Here is a 22,249-nt window from a genome sequence, read left to right on the forward strand (position 1 = left end):
AGGTCTGTCCTTACCCTCCTGCCCGGCCTGTCCAGGTGGGTCCATGCTCGTATTCCAGTGTGGGTGGAAGCCCCAGCTCTGCCAGGCTCTGCTGGCCACCCCTCAGTGCTGCAGGGCAACTCCTGCACATCACCTGGCACCCTGCAACTCCCTGTCCCCATCACCTGGGGACAGCCAGAGAGGGGTACCCCACTTCTCCTCCTCAGTCAGGGGCTCCCTCTCCTCCCCATCCAACTACACCCAAATAAATTATTTATTTGCCCATTTTCTGCACAGCACCTGGAGGTGTCCATGGCAGAGGGGACTGTCACCATCCAGCACAGTCACCTCATGCCTCTGCTCTGACACCACTGTGCCCAGAAAGCTGCTGGGGAAGGGGAATGCTGACAGCTGGGGATTCTCCAGGTGGGCATCAGGGAGTCCTTAGGAAAAGGTGATTATCAATATTGATACCACTCCAGTTCTGTGGGAAAACTGAGGCTGGGGAAGGTGAGAGGAGAGCAGGTCCCAGCAGGTCTGTGGATGCAGGGACACGCTCACAGGTGGATGGTGGAGGTGAGCAGCACCTCTGGGCAGTGTTTCCAGCAGCACAACCTGTTTGCTCCAGGGATTTCCTGGGGCTGCACAAGGCTTTGCTGTGTCCGGGTCTGCTCCTGGGCACTGCTAGCTGTCCCAGCCAGGTCACCTGCCCCAGGGCTGGGCTCTGTCCCTGCCTTTTAGTTCTGCAGGAAGAATTTCTGGGAGCCACAGCCTGGAGCTGCCAACCTGCTTTCTTCGGGCTTCCTACTCTGCAAACAACTGACTCACCTGGAAAGAAACTACTCCAAGATCTCCAGATAGAAAAAACCCTATGAGGGCATGAAGCTCCCTCAGGAGCACATGCAAACCCACATACACAAAGCTTTGTTCTATTTCAAATTCTCTCCTGTGAGGGACCACACCTTTCCCCTCCCCAAAACCCCAGGCAGGCTCCAACAGGGCATGAGAGGAGGGGTCTGGCCACTCCCTGCAGCAGCAGCTGAGGGTTGGGGCCCCTCTCCTCCTCCCAAACCAGTTGGGGGCCCCTCTCCTCCTCCCAAACCAGTTGGGGGCCCCTCTCCTCCTCCCAAACCAGTTGGGGTGAAGCCCACAAGCATGAGTTCTTACAGAAAATCAGATCCTTTAACTGTTCCATGTGCTGTGCTGGCTCCCTCGCCACCCTGCCCTGAGCCTGCCTGCCCCCAAGCCTTGTTCCCCCTGGTTTTGACCCCAGCTACTCCAGGGATCAACAGAAGAGACCCCAGGGCAGGCTGGTCTGAAATCCAGCCCTGAATCCTGCAGGAATTGATCTGACCCAGCAGGCACCTCTGGAGTGGGAGCATCAGAGCCAGGGGTCCCCTCTGGTGTGGGGGGCACCACCTCTCCCCTGGCAGTGCCACATCCCAGCAGGTCTGAAACCCTGTGCAGGACAGGTTAGGGCTCCTGACCCCTGGCCTGGTGTGCCACCTCCATGCACTCTGCATGGCCCCAGTGCCTGGCACCAGCTCCCCAGTCATGTGAGCAGCTCCAGTTTCTCGCTCTTATCCATCCCTCTCCTCTGCTGCCTCTGTGTCAGGGGCTGCCATGTGGGATCGTGGCCAGGTGTCCTTGTCAGAGCCCCCAGTGCCACCCTGGAGGGGTCCACAGGGAGGCAGAGGGCAGCAGGACCGGGCTGTGCTCGGTGTGGCACCACGGGGGGACTCGCAGGGCCATTGCTGGGGCTGGGGCTGGGGGAGAACAGGCAGCCCTGCCCTCCAGCAGGACACAGAGGGCACGGTGCCACCTCAGCCAGCCCCACTGCCAGCCCCGGTGAGACACCGTGTGTGCCCACAGCTGGCCCAGCCAGGCTTGCTTATGCAAACCACAACGGGAGCTGTTTCAACTAGTTGGACTCCTGCCTGGCAGTCAGGTGCCCTCCTCCTCCTCCTCCTCCTCCTCCTCCCAAACGGCTGCCAGTGCCCAGGGCAGCTGCCCAAGCTCTGTGGGTGCCTCTGTCCCCACGCCTGCCGTGGGTGAGGGGCCGTCCCTCCCTGGGGTGCCCCGGGATGTGGGGGCAGGCAGGGGTCTCGCTGTCCCCCAGCGCCGTGTGCTGCTCTCCCCCAGCTCAGCTGTGAGCCAGCTCTGCCACTGGGCTGTCCTTGGGGTGTCCTCCTTGGGTGTCCCTGTGCTGCTGGGGTGGGCACAGGGGAGCTGCCCATGTGCCCTTCACAGAACCATGGCATGGTTTGGACTGGGAGGGAACCTTAAAGATCTCGTTCCACCCCCTGCCATGGGCAGGCACACCTTCCATACCCCAGGTTTCTCCAAGCCCTGGCCAAGCTGGCCTTGGACACTGCCAGGGATCCAGGGCAGCCCCAGCTTCCATCGTGCCCAGCTGGGAGCAGACATCTGGGGCTGTGCAAGCCCTGGGGTGCAGCAGTGGGAAGGGGCTGTTTGCCCCACTGCTGGTGAGTTTTACCCAGCATTGTGCTCACATGGGCAATTCCCATCGCTGGGAGGTGCAGAAACCCAAGCAAAAGGCTTCCCGTGGAAGGAAGGATGCAGGAAAAAAGTCCTGGTGCTGTGAGCCACAAAGGAAGGCTTGGGCAGAGCTGGTCATCGTTGTTGTCACCAGCTGCCTCTGCCACTCACACCTCATGGCAATGGCTCTGTGCTTGGCTTTGCCTGGAGAAACTCTCCTCAGGCTAGGAGGAACCAGCAGCAGACAGCATCTGCTCCCCCCATCCTCTGCCATTGCAAAATACAGGAAAAAACCCAGATCCAGGCACCAGGAATCTTCATGCAAATCTCTTCATTCCCAAGGCAGTACCAACCTTGCACTCTGGGATGCCAGGAGAGCCCAGCCTGGCTCTGCACGGGGCTCTCCAGCCTTTGCACAACACTCCAGCCTCTCCTTGGATTTCAGCACGGATTACCAGGCACTGCCACCGACCTGGCAGCCACATCAGGGAACTGTCCCCTCCCCAGCATCAGCTGCTCCTGGCACAGCCAGGCTGCTGGGGGGGTTTAGGGACCACAGGGAGCAGCAGCTCCGTGGGGTGAGAGCTGTCCTGGCTGCACCAGGTGGGACAGGAGCTGACACCGGGCTGGGGTGGCACAAAGGATGGCTCCATCCCTGTTTTCTTCACTACAAAATCCTGTGCAACAAAATAAAACCTTTGCCAAACAAAACGGGCCCTGAGCCAGCTCTTTCCAAGGCTCCCTGGAATGCTCTGCTCTGTCATCCCTCGGCGGGTGCTGAGATTTTGTGCAGGTATCAGTTTTTCTGCTCAGGATGCTTTTCCAGCTGGATGTCTTTGATGAGCTTTTCTGCAGAGGTGGCATGGAGCTGGAGGAGCAGGGAAACCTGCCTGTGGTGAATGGTAAAACCCTCTGGCAACGCCGTGACGCTGCTCCAGACACAGTGTCTAAATATAGACTCCTCATTTATTATCCTGCAGCTGCTGGGTTTGGTGTGAGAGGAGCCAGGGCTGCACTGATGCTCCCCTCACCCATGGCTGGGACTGCCTGGACACATCCACAGGCTCACACTGGCCCAAACAGGGTGCAAAGCATAAAATAATCCACAAACCTTTTCCCCTGGGTGTCTCCTGAGAGATGAGACCGAGCCTAAATCCCCAACTCTGCATCCCATAAGGGTTTAGATGTGCTGGCACGAGCGGGTCCTGCCTGGGTGGGAAGGGGGGCCCCTGCTCCTGCTGAGTGCAGGAGTGGTACCCAGCTCAGCAAAGGATGGGTGCCTCTCCTGTGGCTTCCCTGCTGCCAAAATCCAGGGATCTTCCCCAACCAAACCAGCCACAGATGGAACAGAGAGGCAGGAGGGGCTGGGAGCCATCGAGCACCAGGCCTCCATCTCCCCTCTGGGATGTGCTACAGAGAATGAATCCTGGTGTGAGCTGGGTGCTTGGCACAGGGCGCCCTGCCTGTGGTGCCAGGGAGACAGCAAGTGCAGCCAGGCTGAGCACTGGCACCCCTGGCTGGCTCGGGTGAGGAGGCAGCCCTGAGTTCTGGCAGCAGGGGAGCCACAGGAAAGGCACCCATCCTCTGGCAGGAGGCCTGGGAGCCTCCATCAGCACATCTGGGAGAAAAGGGTGAAAAGGAGGGATGGCCTGCATGGCCAGGCAGCCAGGCTGGGCTGTGGCCCTGCAGGGACTGGCAGCAGCCATCTCCCCACTCCTGGCACCGAGTCCCATTGAGACGGGGCCAAGCGGGACGGAACTCCAGGCATCCATCCCGCCTCCCGGGGCTCCCGGCCAGTTCACGCCGGGACACCGGGCTCCCTGGGTGGCCACGGCCCTGCTGCCAGCGCTGTCAGCCCCCTGCCCCACAGGGGCACAGCCCTGGCCAAAGGAACCGGCCCCCAGCTCCCCAGCCTTCCCCCACGGCAGCCAAGCGGGAGGTGCCAGGAAAGGGTTAAGCCAATAAAGCTCCGCTGCTGGAGAGCAGCTGGACCCACTGCAGCAGCAGTGCTGCCCCCCACACACCGCTCCCAGCACCTCCCGAGGGTCTCACACAAGCTGTGGGGTCTGCTGGGGCTGCAAACGCTCCGTGGGGGCAATGGGATGGAGCCTGGTGCCCACTGTGCCCGTGCCATCTTCTTGGGAAGGGACTGGGAACCCGCCTGGCCCTCCTGCTGCACCCTCCCACACCCACCCTCCCACACCTGGGCACTGGGAGTGGGGGACACAGCCCCCTGAGCATCCCCCCAGCAGGGACAGAGGTGACAGTCCCTGCTGTGAGCAGCCCAGGCCCTGGCTGGACACTGATCCTGGTGGCTGCAGAAGCAGCTAATGTCCAGGGACACGAGTGATCTCATACCCCAGGCTGCTGTCCCCACACAGGGACAGCACCAGGCTCATGAAAAAGCCACTTGGAATGACGGCTCCTTGGCCTCCCCAGTGTCCCCATTGCCATGGGGGCTGCAGAGAGGCTGCTCCTGCCAGTGACCCACGGGGACCTGCAGCACCAAAAACCTCCCCGTGCCTTTTGGGGCTGCTCCCCCTTCTCCCCTCACTCCCTTTTCAGGCACCGTCCTGTGCATGGACTTTCAGCAACGCAAAAAATCCCCAGATGTGATCCCTGGGTGACATCCTCCTCCTCCCTGTGCTGACATCTGCTGAAGCAGCACAGAGGGGACACGGGGACACTCTGTTTCTGCCCCAGAGGCCTTTCCCCTGCTTTCCCCCGGTTCAGGAGGGGCACAAACCCTTGGGCAGTGGCTGGTATTTGGGTAAGAGGCCACGCTGGGGTACAGAGCCAGGAGCACGTGCTGCTGCTGTCCTGACACACAGAGGGCCGGGTCAGCAACACCCCCGGGACCCCCGAGCCCAGCTGGGAGTGGGGACAGGCAGGGGAAGCTCTCGGTGGGGAGCAGAGCCTGCCTGCCTGAGGCTCTGCCCTCTGAGGGCTTCCCACTGCTTCTTCCCCGCTGCTGTCCTGCTGGGAGGAGCCCCGTGCCCATCCTCGATGGGATGCTCTGCCACAAAGCTCCTTCCCACCCTATGCCACACTCCTCACTCTCCTTTGGCTACCAACCGTGCCCCTGTCCCAGCCTTCCCGCAGGAGGATTTTCCTAACACCCGCCAAGGGATTTGTAGGGTATAAAGCGCTCACTCCGTGCCATCGGTGCCCGGGAGCTGCTGGCATCCACCTTGGCACACACCCAGAGCCATCCTGGAGAAACACGGGCAAAAATCTCACCCTGGCACTGCTGAGCCCAGCCAGGGCAGCCCCTGACCCCGAGCATCGCCCCTCGGGGTGCCGTGGGAGGGAGGCAGCGCCCGGGCAGCCAGAGCAGGGCACATCCAAAGAAGGAAAAGAGTTGGATGGATGCAGGAGCCGGCCGGGCTCCCTGGCCAGCCAGCCCATACTGTAAAAGGAGCGGGAGCAGGGAGTGCACAGCTCTGGCTCCAGCAGTTTTAAGATGGCTGTGAAGCTGAGAGCAGGAGGAGAAGGAGGAGAAGGAAGAGGAGGAGGAGGAGGACATTAACCCTGCCAGCACTGCGCTGCAGCCAGGAGCACTGCAGGGAGAGGAATGGCAGCTTTCCAGAGGCTCCACTTAACAGTCCAAGGATTGGGTACCACTCAACTCCCAGTAAAATCCAGCTGGTGATGCTTTCAGGCCTGGGAGATGCTGACCTCAGACAGGCTGTGGGAAGGAGGAGGAGAAAGAGAAGAAGAAGGAGGCACATGACAAATAAAGGAGGTGACCCACCACAGGACAGGACATTCATCAGGACTTTAAAGACCCCTTGAATATGGGCTCCCTGAAAAGATGCCCTTCCACTCGTGCTGCCCCTGGGGGCTCAGCACACCAGAGGGGCAGGAAAGGGGCACCCCTGCACCCCTCTGGGTACCTGCATTGCCATCCCTTGCTGGCTGCTCAGCAGAGAGCAGCAGAGCCAAGTGACTGCTAAGCTTCCCTCCTCTAGTCCCTGTGGACACTCACGTGAATATTCACGTTTTTCCTGCTTAATGTTTTCCTTTAAAAACATCGGGCTTGGCCTTCCCGGTGATTTTCTGCAGGATTCATCAGAGCTGCGGCGACTGGAGGAGCAAAGGTACCGGGCACTTAACAACAACTTCCCTTCTCCAAAGTTTTAATTGGTCATTGACGTCAAGTGATTATTGAGAATTATTAATTAAGAAAGCATTTAAGAGCCTGGCTTTTGTTGAGGTTTTGCCATTACAATTAGTTTATCAGCCAACAGGAGAAACATCAGCCTTTGCAGTCACTTGGAGTACAGCGAAGTGCCCATAATTAATTTCCCTTTCCGCAGCAAGTGCTTTGCTCTGACCTGCCTTGGGGACTCGCCTTTCTCCAGGTGTGCCAACCACAACAGCCCTGGAAACAGCCAGCCACGGGGACATCAGGATGGGAACACCGTGTCCCCTCCAGCCCCTCACAGGCAGCTAGGCAGGGATAGCGGCTCTTTTCGGGAAAGCATCCTGGCCACACGCCCTGCTCCTGGGGAGGAGGCCACCCTGCCTTTGAAAGAGATTTTCCTTTTATCTTCTTCCTGCCCTGGGGAAGCAGCTGCCTCGCAGGTGCTTGGCACTGAGAGGATGTGTTTTGGCAGCCCAACGCTTTCCAGGAGCTCCCTCAAGCCCCTCACACGCCGGCAGCACCCACCGCAGACAGCAGCAGGATGCTGGCGGGGTGAGCTGAGGCTGGAGAGGCAGGAGAACCCCATGGGATGCCTCCAGGAACGGGGTTTGAGCACTGCCTGATCCTGCCTCAGCCTGTGCACAACCCCGGGCTGCTCCCTCCGGCAGCAATTGCTGCCTCTCCACCTCTCCCGGGGCACGAGCAGCTCCTCCTTCCCTGGGGGATCTGGGGTGCTGAGGGGCTGGCAGGCTGCAGAGTGGGTGCCAGCATAGTCCAACCCTTCCAGAGCAGGCTGCAGGGATGCAGGGATGCAGGATGCAGGGATGCAGGGATGCAGGGATGCAGGATGCAGGGATGCAGGGATGCAGGGATGCAGGGATGCAGGATGCAGGGATGCAGGGATGCAGGGATGCAGGGATGCAGGATGCAGGGATGCAGGGATGCAGGGATGCAGGGATGCAGGATGCAGCCCAGCCCTGTACTCCCAGCTGGATGCTGCTGCTGCATTCCCTCGCAGCACCCCAAGTGCTGCACCAGGAGGGACCAGCAGCCCCTGCTCAGCAACTGGGTCAGCTAAATATAAACAGAGCAGCCCCAGAACCAGGCACCTTCCTGCCTTGCATCATTGACACCCTAAAAACCACGGCCTGGGGACGGGGGCTGTGGCCTCACCACAGGCTCTGCTTGGTGGCCATTGCTCCAAGGCTGCTTACACAGGGCAAGCCACCAAGGACAAGGGGACCAGGTGGGACAGATGCCTGCAGGATGGATGTTCCCAGGAGGCCACGACTGCAAGCTGTGTGTGCACTCTTCCACACAGAGCAGGCCCTCAGGAGGGAGATTCCCACTTCCATTTATCCAAACCAGCCGGGTCAGCTCCCAGGCACCAAGAAGCGCAAACCCCCTCATTAGGGCTGGGCAGATGAGTCCCAGCCCAAGGAGTGCAGGCATGCACCCACAGGTCTGGCTCCTAGGGTGATGTCCCACAGCCCCAGTGCTGCACATCCCTGGGTAAGAACATTTTGTAGGACTCTGCAGCAGGATGGGTTAGTTCCAGTATCCCCAGTTTGCTGCATGCCAACTGGGCAGCACCACCCCCAGTTCAGCCTGCCCTGTAGTTTGTGGGTGCAGTAAATCTGGTGCTGGAGCCCAGGTGAGGCAGGTTTGGGGTGCTTTGGGCTGCTCCCTTCACAGCCCTTTTGGCACCGTGTGGGAGAAGAGGGATGGTGCTCATCCTGCACCCCACACGCAGCCCTTCGCAGCCTGCAGGTCTCCAGTTGTCTGCAGCTGAACATCACCCAGCCCGGAGGGTTGGTTATTAGGGAAAAACACTTTAATGAGGCAGCTCATTAAAGGCAGGAACAGATTAACCCAGGAACCTGAGGAACTCAGGGACTGCCGAGTTCAAGAATAGGAGAAATAGGCCTTTCCCTGGCAACGGTGGGAGATGCTGCCTCAAAGCAGTGGGATGAGCCCTTGAATCCTCAAAGCCCTTTCAAAGCCCTGCACCCTCCCAGGAGCTGCATGAGCTCTGGAGATGAAAGATGCTGGGAAGGGTGGACCACAGCTTGAAACCTATGAAAACACCCACTGAAATCCAAGCGGAAAATGCTCCGTCCCCAATAGTCAACTTCTCGCACTGCCTCCTCCACTGATCAAGCAAAATCCCAGCAAGGACTTCCAGCAGGGATGCTCCAGGGAAAAAGCCTTTGGCAAGACACAACCCTGCTGCACAGGAGCGACGTGGGAGGAGAGGAAAAGGCAAGCAGAGTTCAGAGTTACGGTCACCACAAAAAAATGAGCCCTGGGAAAAAAAAATAAAAATCCGGCTCTATTTCCCACTATGGGGAAAGGTTTCCACAGGCAGAGGAAAGGTAGTGAGCAGTGGCAGCCCAGGAGAGTGGCGCACCTGGGGATGCCGGGATTACCTCAAACTCCAGCAGCAGGGTGTCGAGTCAGACCCGTGCCTTGGCTGCTCTAAATGAAGGTGGGAGAGGTGCAGATGAAGATAACTTTGTGAGCAGGTACTATTAATAGCAACACGATCGGGCTTTTGCTTTGTGCTTCCTGCGAGGCTCTGCGGGACGGAGGAGAGCCTGTATCGGGCCCTGCCACGGCTCGGGGAAGGGCTCCATGTGCATCCCCGAGGAACGGGGACCAGCAGCGGTGGCCGAGGCTGCTCACCCGCCACCGGCGCGGCACCGGCCGGGCGCTCCGAGTGAGGATGCTGGCGAGGCTGCTGCCATGCCGGTTTCCATGGCGACTTCAGCACTTGGCGCGAGATGGAGATGACGGGATCAGCCAGCGGAGTCACTGAGCGGAGCTGGCGTCCTCCGTCTGCCGTGGCCGGCGGCACAGCCCTGCCAGAGCGAGCGGCTGGCACGGGGCGCGGACCCGGCAGCCTCGGGGCATCTGGGTCCCCCTCGCCTCGCAGGGTGTGTGCGGCTGCCAGTTGTCCTGGTGATTCAGAGCCTGCACATCCCATCGGCCCCTGCCTGGCACCTCTGGGAAAGCTCTGTCCAGGTCCTGACCCCAGCCCTGTGCGGGCCACCCAGCACCCACCAGGTCTGTGCCCCAGGCTCTCCCCGGCACTGCATTTCCATTCCTAGTGGGGCTGTCTCCCCGGCAGCAGGACACACATCCCTTCACATCCCAGTTTGTGGCACTGGGACTCGCTGGCACAGCCTGGCAGGGTGGTACCCAGCTCCTCTCTGCAGCTGAAGGAGACGCTGCATGCCAGGACTGAGCTGGCACCGGGACAGCCCTGATCCTCACTGGCCCTTGGCCCCGCAGAGGCTTTCCCTGGCTTACAGGTAATCTAAGATCAAGTGCTCCAGCCAGCCGTGCCTGGTCAGACACACAGGGACACCGCAGAGCACTGGGGAACCAAACACCTGCAGCATGTGACTCCCCAGCTGGCTCGGCCTCCCCAGCCCCAAAAAGCACTCCCTGGGGACCCCAACCCTTGCCAAGCTGCCATCTGTGGCCGTGGCATTCCCTGGCTGCTGGCAGGGAGTGCACGGGGCCGGGGTGGTGGGCAGGGAGTCGGGACCCCCGGCACCCCCTCCCGCCGGCGCGCAGGATCCTCGCCGCGCACCCTTTTATTCCAGCAGTGCAATTAGCCTTGCTGACCCCTGAAATCCTCAGCCTCTCTAAGCAGCCATGCATTAAATCCCGGATCCAAGAGTGGAAATAGACTTTGTAAAAGGCTTATGGCCCTATTTATTACATTTTACGCATGACGGAGCCGGACAGCGGCGCTGCGGCCGGCACCGGCGCTGCCTCCACGCCGAGGCAGCCGGACACACGAACGGGCAGGGGCTGCAGCAGAGCCTCGGCAGGTGTCTGCTCCCGGGCAGGCCTGCGCTGCCGGCTGAGCGCTCCCGCAGACGCAGGCCGGCAGGGATATCGATCTAGATGAAAGCCAACACCGCTGCCGGGGCCGGGTAACCGTATCTGCCGCACATTTGTATTCCTCGGAGCGGGGCGGGAGGGCTGCAGCCATCTGCCAGGGAGCTGGGGGATGCTGGGCACACTGCGAGCCCTCCGTGTGGAGCCCCGCTGTGCCCTCTCCCCTTCCACTGCACGGTCTTCTCCGTTTCACCTGCACCCTGCTAGGGCCCAGCAACACAGACCTGAGCAGGGCATCGCCCAAACAGGACCTGCCCGCTCCTGCTGTGCAAAGGGAGCTGAGGGGACATCGCTCCACAAGGTTGTCCAAGGGCACCGTGTGAAGCCAGCACGCAGGTGTTCACTGACACATCCCTGGGGTCCCACGGCTTGGCCAGGTGGCTCCTGCCCCGGGGGGATGGCAGAGGAGCCAGCACAGCTCTGAGCTGGGCACAGTGAGGGGCAGGGATGGGGGATGAGGTGTGCAGGGAGGCAGAGCAGCTGTGTGCAGAGGAAGCAACACCAAAAGCACAGGGGCAGTGCTCCAACAGCTGAGGGACCCTCTGCTTTCCTGCAGAACACACAAGGCAGCTCCTGCGTGTCTCCAAATCCCAAGGAGCCCCTGCAGCAGCACCGGGCCGGGGAACCGCTCTTGTGCCAGTGCTGCAAAGCAGGCGGGAGCAGAGGGAAACACAAGGGTGGCCTCTCCACACTCTTAAAAACGAGCCAGCTGCAGAGACTCCTGCAGCACGTGTCCCCAAGTCCCTGGGACACCAGTACACACACACAAACTGCTGCTCCCCACTTCCTTGGAAGAGACACACTGCACCCCCACCGCAGGGCAGTTGGAAGTGTTACGAGACAAAAGCAAAGGTCACCCTGTGCACCTCTGAGCAGCTCAGTTTGTGTCAAAGCTTGGTGCAAGGTGCAAGCCTGGCTGGTGCCAGGGGTGCACAAGAGCCCCCCCACACCACATGGTCAGACCCATCTCTCGTGCTCACTCCACAGGCAAAGAGCTCTGGTGTGTGTGAAGAAGCAGAAGAGGGTCCATGGGATGTGGACAGTGCCTGGATTCTGCCAACACCTGCATCTCGGACCAGCGCACAGGCCCTGCTGCCCAGGAGGGTGGGTGTCCCTGAATGCCCGTGAACATCCCTGGCAAAGGGAAACGGCACCTGTGGGGCGTCCCTGAGCTTGGCATTTCAAAGGATTGGTCCCACATCTTTCCCTAAAGGTGCTCAAGGGCTTTGCTGCCTCAGGTGCACCTGTGGGCAGAAGGAGCCTTGTGCTTCCCTGCCTTTCCACCCAGCACTACGCTGTGGGGGTGATTCCTCTCCAACAGCCCTGACTGATCACCCCGAGGTGCCCTTTGGCAGGGCTGGATGTGGAAGTTTCACCCCATAGCTCAGCTCTGCTTCAGTGCTTTGGAGCACAGATCCTCCCTCCAAGGGGAGGTGACAGCACAATAACAAACAGCGTGTTTGGGCATAGATGGACCCTGGCCTCAAAAGGCTTTTTTAGGAAAAACCCTCCAATCCACATCTCCACAGGTTTGTGCTTCCCAAGCCGGTCACTGCCATGAGCTCCCTGCTGACCCGGAACACTGCAAGCCCATCCTGATAATGGCAAGGGGAATAATCCCCCCAGGCCCCACTGAATGAGGTTTAAACTCCCCACAACACTCGTGCAGAAAGGTCCCATACCCGCTAGGGCACTCGAAGGCTAATCCTCCCCCCGGAGCAGCTGCTATATTTAGGTATCTAAATGAGACAGAGTGGCTCTTTCCAAAAAAGAGTTCGTTTGGGTTACATAAATACAGAGAGAAACTTGAAAGCTGTATTTCCAGGTCCTTGCACTGCCATAAGCGAGCGGCAGAGATGAGGACAGTCTCCCCCTGATAATCTGCCTTTCATGTATTTTCGACTCAGCTGGATGTGCAGGCGGGTTTCCAGCTCCTCTGGGCAGAAGGGCAGCGGGCACTGGTGGACACTGGGGTGGACACTGACAGGAGGCAGCCAGGGCAAGCAGACCCTCTGTTCTTCCCAGGGAAACCACTCTGCATCCCAAAGTCCTGGCAGAGGAATGGAAAAGCCAGCACTGCAGGCAGGTCAGGCAGCACCACTCAAAGCACGGGCAGGAGGAATTAACAGGAGTAAATAAAGTGAGCAGCTCCAGCCCTTCCCATCCATGCTGTCCCAACTCTCTCTGTGACATCGCTCTCCTCTCAGCTACCAACTTCCTTCCTGCTGCATCCACTTCCACATCCCCAAGCCTCTGATCCCATGGAGAATTCCCAAGACAATGTCCTGCACACTGAGCACGGCTCACCCCAAGCTCCCAGGGCTGCTCCCCAGTTCAGCTGCTGGGGTGGGCTGGGGGTGGTCACCAGCAAAGCAGTGTTCCCCCCAGAGCTGGGTGACAACATGTACTGTGAGGGTTTCTGGGGACATGGACCACGTGCTTTCATTTTCAAAATATATATAAATAGACATACTTATTCCTTCTTAAAAGGACACGGCAACAAGGGAAAAAAAAAAAAAAGCAGCTCAAATACCATCCAACCTTTCAGCCTGAGAAAACCACACAGTTCTCACAGGCTTGAGTTCTGTTACCTGGGAAATGGGTTCTAGCACTCGAAACCCGCATGCGCCAGCCTCCCTGTGGGGCCCACACAGAAACAGAAACTTCCTTTTTAAGAAAAAAAATTGAGATTTTTTTTTTTTTTTCCCTTTTCATTATCAGCACGGTTTGGTCGTGACTGTGTGCAAGCCTGCTGAAAAGAAGAAACGATGCCGGTGGTTTAAATCTCCAGCTCTGCAGAGCTCTGGGGTTGATGCTGTTCGAGGGAAGGTTTGAAAATCCTCGTGTCATTAAGATGTGGGAAGGTGGCCCTGAGCCACACACACCTGGCAAAGGGCAGAGCCGCAGGTCCCTGAGCCCAGGGCAAAGGGAAGCAGCTCAGCAGCCTCGGTTTGCAGGAAGCCAACAGGAATGCAAAGTTTAATTAGCTGGAAGCCAAGGGCCGTGGAAGTTGCAAACATTTGCAGCGAGGCAGGGAAAGCGCCAAGAAATCAGGACAGAGGACTAAAGCTGGACAAAGTTCAGCCCCATGGCGCTGGTGCCCAGTGGCTGTGCGTGGCAGGAGCGGGGACTGGCAGCTCGCCTGCAGGAACCGAGGTGCAGCCCCTGGCCAGCTCTGCCTGCGAGCCTCAATCCCACACCCGGCCAGGGGAATATCGGATCTCTCCCTGCTCCCAGCCCAGGACTGTGGCCACCAGCGTCACCACACCGTGCTGGCACCGTCCTGGCCTCTGCAGGGGAAAGAGAGCCAGAGCCTGGCCCTGCTTCATCCTTCCAGGAGAGCTGTGAGTGCCGTGTTTGTCACCTCCAGATCCTCGCTGTCACCCTGGCACGTGCACAGCTGTGACCAGTGCTGGTCCCAGCTCCAAGCCAGCCCTACCAGCCCTGCGTGCATGCAAGGGGTCATGGCAGCCTCCTCAGCACCCTGCAGCTACACATGCACTTTCTTCATGAAAAAATAATAACGCGCCTCCCTCCTACCTAGGAGCTCGCCTAAAAAAAAAAATGCAAGGAAGGCTGAGCAGAAAAGCTGCTCGGCAGCTCCCCTGCACCCCCCGGGCCAGCTGGGGCTGCTCCAGCCGCGGGTCACCTCGTGGCAGGACAGCCAGGTCCCCCAGCTGTCACTTGTGAAAGCCACATCCCCCCTTGCAGGGCTCGGGAGGGAGGAGAACAAACATGAGGAGAGGCAGCTGGGCTTCCTTCCATCCCCACGGCCCCGCCGGCTGGCCCGGCTCGGGCCCGCAGCCCCAGCTCGGCCTCGCCACAGGATTTCCTTGCTCTTGACGTCCATGAAAATTAGGAAATGAGGGTTCCTCGGGGAATAGGTGGGGAAGGCAGCTCTTGGCAGCGGGGACGAAAGGATGACACTTCCCACAGTGCTCCCCCCGTACTCCGGGGACAAACCGGGTCCCGCAGCCTCCCCAGACAAAGCGGGGAGCAGAAGTGACAGCAGAGTGAGCTTCTGCTCTCCGAGTGAAACTCAGCAAACTGAAACAGGAACCGAGGGGCCTGGCCCTGGCTCAGCAGAGGGGCTGCGGCCGCAGGGCGCACAGGAAGAATTCAGAAAATGCATCTCAGTAAAGATACGCTGCTGCCCTGCAACTGGAGTCCCTGCGAGAGCTTGAGGCGCCACCTCAGCACAAAAACATCCATATAAAGCATGTGCTGCTCATCCCAGGGGAGGGGAGAAGTGTCACATCAGCTCTGGATGGTCTCTCCAGCCTCTGTCCCCATCGCCAGGCTCCTCTCCAGCTGCTGGGTGGGCAGGGGACCATGGGGACAGAGGGGATACGGATGGAAAAAGCTCCTGGCACCCTTCAGCATCATCATGCTCCCCCAAGGAAACTCCTGGTGCTGGGGTGCCCACTCAGCTCCCAGAGCCTGCTTTGCCCTGGGTCAGTGGGATGTGAGATAAGGGAAGTATTTTCCCTAAGCCCCACATGGCTGCCCAGAGCCGGCAGAGATCAAAGGTTACTCTGGCTACTGGATGGGGCCCTGTCCCCAGGGCTGTCACAGCCTCTCCACATCCCCCACAGCAGATACCACACTTCCCACGTGAAGTGTGGTATCCCACCCCTCCCCTCCAAGGGACTCCAGTTGCAGGGCTTTCCAGATCTTCCAGGGCCAAAGGAGATTTCCAGCTTTTACTTTTCCCTGTGTTAATTGAGAAGTGAACTGGTTTAATGCAGCAGCTCAGCTTTGGCTGTTGCCTCCACGTGGGGAAGTGCAGAGAGACGGGGCTGGATAAGGACAGGGCTGACAAGACCCTGAGTGCAGCCAGATCTGTGCAAAGTCCTTCGGCGTTTCTTGGACGCTCCCGTTATTGAAAGGAAAAAAACAACCAAAAAAAAAAAAAAAAACCCAACAAAAAAACTCCACAACCGCCATAAATAGATAAATAATAATCTGTGAGCCAGAGTTCAGGAAAAGTGCTGAAAAGTGCTGAAAAGCAGAACGGCTGTGCGATAAGGGAAGGGAAACACATTGGCTGGGCCATCACCCAGTGCCTACGGTGCCGTGCCCCTGGAAGTAGGTCACTACCTCACCTGACCACCCGCCCCATTAACTTCAACCTTTAGTCCCTGGCTGCTTACTACAAGCACTAGAACATCCTTGTCCAGGCACTGGTGAGAAGGTGGCTCTGCAGGCAGCAGAGGGTGGTGGCACTCAAGGCTGCTGCCCACTGCTGGGGTGTGGGAAGGGGCTGTGCCGGGAGCTGGAGCCCCACACGGCCTGGAGCGTGGCGGTCACCGCGGCACGGCCGCGCTGGCGGCGGCTCCGGCGCCTACAGAGTTCCCCCCCTGCTAAATCACTTCAGGCTGCCAAGCAGTCACGAGAAATATAAGCCCGCGCCGGGTTGCCATGGAGCAGGGCTCAGCTGCGGGAGCCTGAAGCCGAATCCTCCGGCAAACGTGTCTGCGGCCGAGGCCCTGCCAGCCCCTCACGGCCCCGGCTCCGCGGCGGCGGCCAGCGAGTGCCACACGCCTGGGCCCGGTGGAGCTCTGGGGACAGCATTTCCCCGGCAGAGCCAGTGCTGCAGAGCCCCACGGGGACGGTGCCCCTTGCTCTGGTGACACCATCTCCCCAGGGCCATGGTCATACAGGAGTGGTGGCTTTGGTGGTGGCGTTTGGCAGCAACAGCACGGACTGGCCCTGCACAATCCCAGCCCCAAGCCTCCTGGCGCGTGCTGGCCAGGGGGAATCGTGTCCTTCGTGGGATCATAGAATTGTTTGGGTTGGAAGCTCATCTATTCCACCCCCTGCCATAGGCAGGGACACTTTCCAGGTTGCTCCAGGTCCTGTCCAGCCTGGCCTTGGCCACTTCCAGGGATCCAGGGGCAGCCACAGCTGCTCTGGGCACCCTGTGCCAGGGCCTCTCCACCCTCAAAGAGAAGAATTTTTTCCTAGTGTCTACTCTAACCCTACTCTTCAGTTTGAATCCATTCTCCTTGTCCTGTCACTATGGCACTGCAGCTCCCATATTCTGCTGGAGCCCCCAGCCCCACCGAAAGGGATTTCAGAGCCTGGTGGGCTCCTGCCCTTGGCACCACATCAAACCATCTGCCAGGAGCCAGCCTGTGGCACCCCTGTCCCCAGCCCTGCACCAGGAACATGGGACCCATTCCCCAAAAACAGCAGTTTGGGGCTGGAAGGGGCATTCCCAGAGCATTTTTCATTAGACAACCAACCGTGCCAAAGAGCTCATGTAAGTGGAGTTCCTCCCTACAAAAAGGCTTTTGACATTGGAAAGGTTAATGTGAGAGAGATCCCTCTCCCTCACAAAGCTCCCTTTGCTGGAGGCCCTCACTGAGCCCTTAATTATTCACCTGTTGGAGAGGTGCCTTTCCATTACGGCATGAGAGCGGGGCAGGGATGTGCAGCAGGCAGGTGGGGGAAAACCCCCGGCGTGGGGCACCCCTGGGGCACTGCCAGGGTGGGGAACACGGCTCAGAATCCCGGGGGGAAGGCAGGCAGGTGTGTGGGGAGGCTCTGAGGGACAGGTTCCCTGCTCTCCCTCCAGCTGCTGCCGGCTGCTTTCCCTCTCCTGGCTCAGCTCAGACTCCGCTGTGCTCACCTGCCTCCGCTGCCTCTGCTGTGGTGGGGACAGTCACCAGCACGGTGACAGCCACCAGGACACAGCCACCCTGCTTCCCAGGAAACTTCATCCTTCTCCAGCCCTGGCACTGCAGCAGCCCTTCAACCCACGCTGCAGCAATGCAGCTGAGGATGCATTTTGCACAGACCCTTGGGCTATCTGTTGTCCAAACCCACTCCAAATCTTCCAGAGAAAAGCCACAGAAAAAGCAGGATATTGGTCAGCTCAGTGAGGACTATCAGAAATTAGGGATGCACCCCCACTTCATGACTAGAAATGCCAACCCAGCACTGGCTCGCTGTGCCTCCTGCACTCATCGATGGATTAAGCTGTTAGCAGGAGGCTGGGAAGTTAAAGAGGGAATATTGTATTTCAGTTCATGTGATCTTTAAACATCCCTCCGAGAAAGCAGCCTGGTTTTTTCTTTTTATTTTCCCCCCCACCACTGCACTTTTTTGGGATTTTTAAACAAATGGAAGCAGTAAGAAGCACGGTGCTCCAGCCTCTCACAGGGATGCTGAGAGCTGCTCCGTGGTGCTCTCGGCAGAGCTGCCTGGCTGGCACTTCCCAGTGCCTGGTGCCAGCAGATGAACCAGCTACAACCAGCTTCATACCTCTGAGCAGCAGAGTTGCACAAAATGGATTAAGCAGGCCCAGAAATGACACATTTTGAGGCACAGCAGAACAAAATCACTTTTTGTTGTTGTTGTTGAAAAAAAAAAAGGGAAAAAAAAAAAAGAAAAAAGAAAAAAGGAGTTGGCAGGAGAAAGGCAGATATCAAGTGAAAAACCCTGATTTTCTTTCTGTAGCAATGCAGGTACCACGTGAATCATCGCTGTCCTCGATATGTAAATAGAGGTTAGCAGGCACCCTCAGCACAAACCCTGATGAATAAGGGACCGATGCAGATACCCCTGTCAAACCTTCCCCGTGCATCTTCCTCGAGAGCCTTGCTCAGGATTCCTCCCCTGGAAACAAAGCACCTGCACCAACTGCACCTTTCTCAAAACCTACTGCAAAGGCAAGCACTGGGGAGGAGCAGGGGCCAGAGAGCAGGAGAGTCCCAGTTCCTCAAAATTTCCACGAAGGAAACGGCTGCTACTCATCACCTCGTGGCCTCCTGACATCGCAGCCTCTCAGGGCAGTCTGCTCTCATGCTGGAGCACTGGGGTCTTTGGGGAAGCAGCTTTGGGGCTGCACCGAGGAGTCAGTAACCCAGTTGTAAGCAGAGGCTCGTACAGTAGTAATGGGGAGAGACGTCAGTGGCAGCCCGGCCCGCCTCCCGCTCCCAGTTAGAAGGCAGCATGTGACAGAGCCAGGGCTGGAGCCTTCCCCCAGTTTCATCAGAGGTTAAGGTACAAGCACAACACATGCTTACAACTTCAGGCTGTTCTTAAGCAAATGCATGCAAATCATAGCCGGGGGGGGGGCTGTTTTTTCTTCTTTTTTCCTTCTCTTTTCTTCCCATCCCAGCCCCGAGCCCCTCAGCGTGCGCGGGGACAGAAGAGGAAATGGAATTATCGAAAGCAGGCGCCGGACGGGAGAGCACAGAGGGGCTGCACGGGAGCTGCAGCGAGCTGCAACGCTGCCCTCGCTGCTCCTCTCCTCCTGCACCTGCAGACTTCGGACCAGCGCTACCTGTGCTGCTCCTCCTGCAGAGACCACGCCGGGGACAGGGAGAGAAAACAGGGCCAAGCACGTTTCATAAACATGGTCTCATTTCAGCACAGGCCATTTCACGGTTCCAAATTTTCCAGGGAATGTTCACAACATGGTGGGCTTGCACCAGAGAAGGATGACAATTCGTAGGATTTTTCCCCCCCCCCCCCCGCTCCCTTAGCAGTCCCTTTTTTGGAATAAGATTCTTAGATTGGCACATCAAATGCTGACCAAAAAGCCAAGAAAAAGAGAAACAGGGCTCCAGGCACGTGCTGCAACCATAAAGGCTTTTTATGTCATGGTTAAGGCGTGGAGAACAGGAGGGTTATTACAGAGAAGTGGAGCCAGGAACTTTCACCTGCTCAGGGAGCAATGGGGCTGGTGGGAGCTGCAGCCTTCCTGCCGTACTTCCAGGGGATGGCATCCCACACAAGCAGCCCACTCCGAGGGACAGCGTCCCACACAAGCAGCCTCCTCTCCTCCAAGCCGATGGTTCTCCCGGCAATAATAAAATGGAAAAACCCCACAAACTGCTTACAAAATCTCGGCCCACTTCTCACCTTTCCTGACCCTTCTGCTGTAATCAACCTGTCAGCAGCTGTTGGTTAAGAAGCCGGGCTGCCTCCCCCCCTGCTCTGCCCCCAGAAGCCGCCCGGTCCCGTGCCAAGCCGGAGCGCTCTGGCGCTGGTGCATGCGAGCAGAGGTGCCGGGACTACATCAATCTGGCTGGTGGCAAGCCCTGCCTGGTTCTGTCTGGCACACGCACCGCGGGCAAATCTGATTTAGCACGTCTCGAGCCCTTGTTTGTTTTGAACCCAAACGGCGGCAGGATGAAGCCCTGGTCCTGTTCCCCACAAACACACACACACACACGCTCCTGCTGCTTGCAACCGCGGGGCTGAAGCGGCGAGAGAGCAAGGCTTGGGATGAATGTGCTCGCTTCACAATCAGAGCTATTTTGTAATCCGTGGTTATGAAAGTGAAGGGTCGGGGGGATGATACATAACTACAGAAAACTCTTCCCACTTGCAGCAGCCTCATCAAGCCGACTGCGAAATGCGCGGCCGCGCTCGGGCTCAGCCCCGGCTCCGGCTCCTGCCCGGTTTATTGTATAGCGCCTCTCTTGCAGCCCCCAAAATGGAAAAGCATGCGAGCCCTATAGCCAGCACGGCTCGCTCTCGTGATCCCGCCGGAGCTGCCAAGGAGCCTTAATCTGATTTTAATACCCAGCTCCGTCCAAAACACAGCCCATCCACATTTTGGAGCCGGCGACTCGCAGCAACGAGACCCCTGTCGCTGTCGCACCCCCCCCCCCCCTTTCCCAAACCTCCATCCCCCAAGATCCCAGCCCGTATGCGTGGAATTGACGCTCGGCATGACTCATCCCACAGCCCGGCTCTGTCAGCCCCCACCGCACAGCAGCCCCCTGCGGAGCCCCCCCCACCGCCCGCACCGCGCCGCCCCCTCCCCACCTTTGGGGGAGCCCTAACAACCGAGGGCGGGGGATGGTTCTGTACCGAAACCCATCGACCCATCAACTTATCCCCTCTCCCCCCCAGATCCCCGGCCGCTGGGGGAACGGGGGGGCGCGGGAGTCCACGTGCGAGTGGTGCTGAAAGCGCCGGCGGGGCTGCGGGGCTGCGGCCGCCCGGGAGCCCCGGGAGGGGCGCGCACGGCCCCGCGGCTCCGCAAGGAACCGGAGCGCCGCAGACCCCCGGGGCACCCTGCGGACGAGCCCCGCGGCCCCGCTCCGGCAGCACCGGCTCTTCCCCGGGGTGCCCCGGCAAGCAGCGGGGGGGTCTGGCCGTTCCCCCCTCCTCCAGCCGCAGCAGGGACCCGCTCAGCAGAACCCCCCAGCAGCCCTCCCTACCTGGCTGTCAGCTAGGTAGCTGAAGACGAAGGAGGAGAGATCCTCGTCGAGCAGAGAGCTGCAATCCGGCCCCGGCTCCGCCATCTTCCACCTCCGGCTGGGGCTGAGCACCGAGCATGCAGCAGGCGCGGCGGCGGGAGCCGGGCGGCCGTCGGGGCGGGGAGCGCGGAGCGCCGGGGCGGAGCCGCCCGCAGCCCCCGCCTGCAGCCCCCGCCCGCGGCTGCGGGAGCCGGCCTCGGCGGGGAGCGCTGCCAGGGAGCCCCCCGGGGGTTTTACAGACACTCGCGGGACACCGCTTTGTGCGTCCCTTGGAGGTGCCACCGCGTCAAAGCGGCCCCCGAGTCACTCCGAGTTCAGGTGTGGAAGCGCTGCGAGCAGCGTCTCAGAGCGGGGGACACGTCCAGGCTCTCTCTGGGGGTTTTGAAGTGCCCCCCGCAGTTCCTGAAGGAGCGCCGTCCCCAGGGACGCACACACAGGGGAACCCACTTTGAGCAATGCCGCTGCGCACGCCTTAAAATTGCCAGCGTTTAAAAGTGAGAGCACCCAACAGCACCAGGCACCTCTCAGCAGTCCCCAGATCACCCCGTGTGGAGATACATAAACCCTGAGAGCCGTGGTTGGGCCAGGGGCCACTTCCAGGCTTGGTGGGTCTGCACTGAAGTGGGACCAGTGGACTGCAGTAAAAAGGAGCAAAAGATCTTCTGATTTTCCTTGTTTTCATTTCAGCTGCCGCTGTGAGCATCTTGATGTCACGCACGTCATCTTTCTGTCTGGGGTTTTGAGGCGTATCCTAAAAGCCCTTTCAGAAATTATTAATGATGGGACCAAAAATCTCATGAATGTTCTATTTACTTACCCGTAGCAATTACATGGGAAAGAGCAGGGCTTGGCACTGCAGCCTGAATTAGCTGATACACAACCAACCAAAGTGGCCAACACCTGCAGCCTAATGGCTCCAGATCTTTGCATCCCCTCAGACTGCCTAGACAGACCTGCAGGGTCACTGTAAAGAGCTGATGGAACAAAGTGATGTGGAGCTATCAGGGTGGGCAGCTCTGTGCCAGGCTCTGAGGGGTGAACAGAGAGTGCTTCTTCCTCTGGCAGGAAAGGCCCACTGCCCATCTGTGCTCTCTTTGCTGTTGTTTCAAAGGCAGAGCTGTTTCCAGCCACTCTTTTAATTCCCTCTGGCTTCTCTTTGGTTCAGGACATGTTGTGAACACCATGCAATGTAGCAACACTGGGTTTTCCCTCATGATCCCCAGCCTTGCACCAAAGGGAGATGTCAGGGACGGCGCCTGTTGTGTCACACTGATGAGAGCTGGAGGCCAGGGCGGCCTTGGGATGGGCAAAGCAACTCTTCCTCATCGCTGTGCACTCCAGTACTCAGTACTGTTGTCAAGTGCCAAAACATTTACTCAAGGTGCTTTTCCGGCTGCCCTGCCAGCAGTGAAACTTCTCTTCCCATGGGTGGGAGGCCTGGGCCCAGGAATGCCCTGCCAGGATTCCCAGCTGTAGCTCACAGCTGGCA

At 59.1% G+C, this 22,249-nt stretch overlaps 1 protein-coding gene across 1 annotated transcript in view; it reads right to left on the reverse strand.

The window, feature by feature from the left end:
- Positions 1-20,870, reverse strand: part of PPARGC1B (PPARG coactivator 1 beta) — a 45,056-nt gene extending 24,186 nt beyond the window's left edge. The window contains exon 1 of the mRNA XM_015642162.2: positions 20,722-20,870. Within this exon, the coding sequence (XP_015497648.1) occupies positions 20,722-20,805 (84 nt within the window). The 5' untranslated portion in view covers positions 20,806-20,870. The remainder of the gene's footprint in view (positions 1-20,721) is intronic.
- Positions 20,871-22,249: the final 1,379 nt, after the last annotated feature.

The sequence above is a fragment of the Parus major genome, chromosome 13, assembly GCF_001522545.3.
Source record: "Parus major isolate Abel chromosome 13, Parus_major1.1, whole genome shotgun sequence".
Classification (NCBI taxonomy): Eukaryota; Metazoa; Chordata; class Aves; order Passeriformes; family Paridae; genus Parus; species Parus major.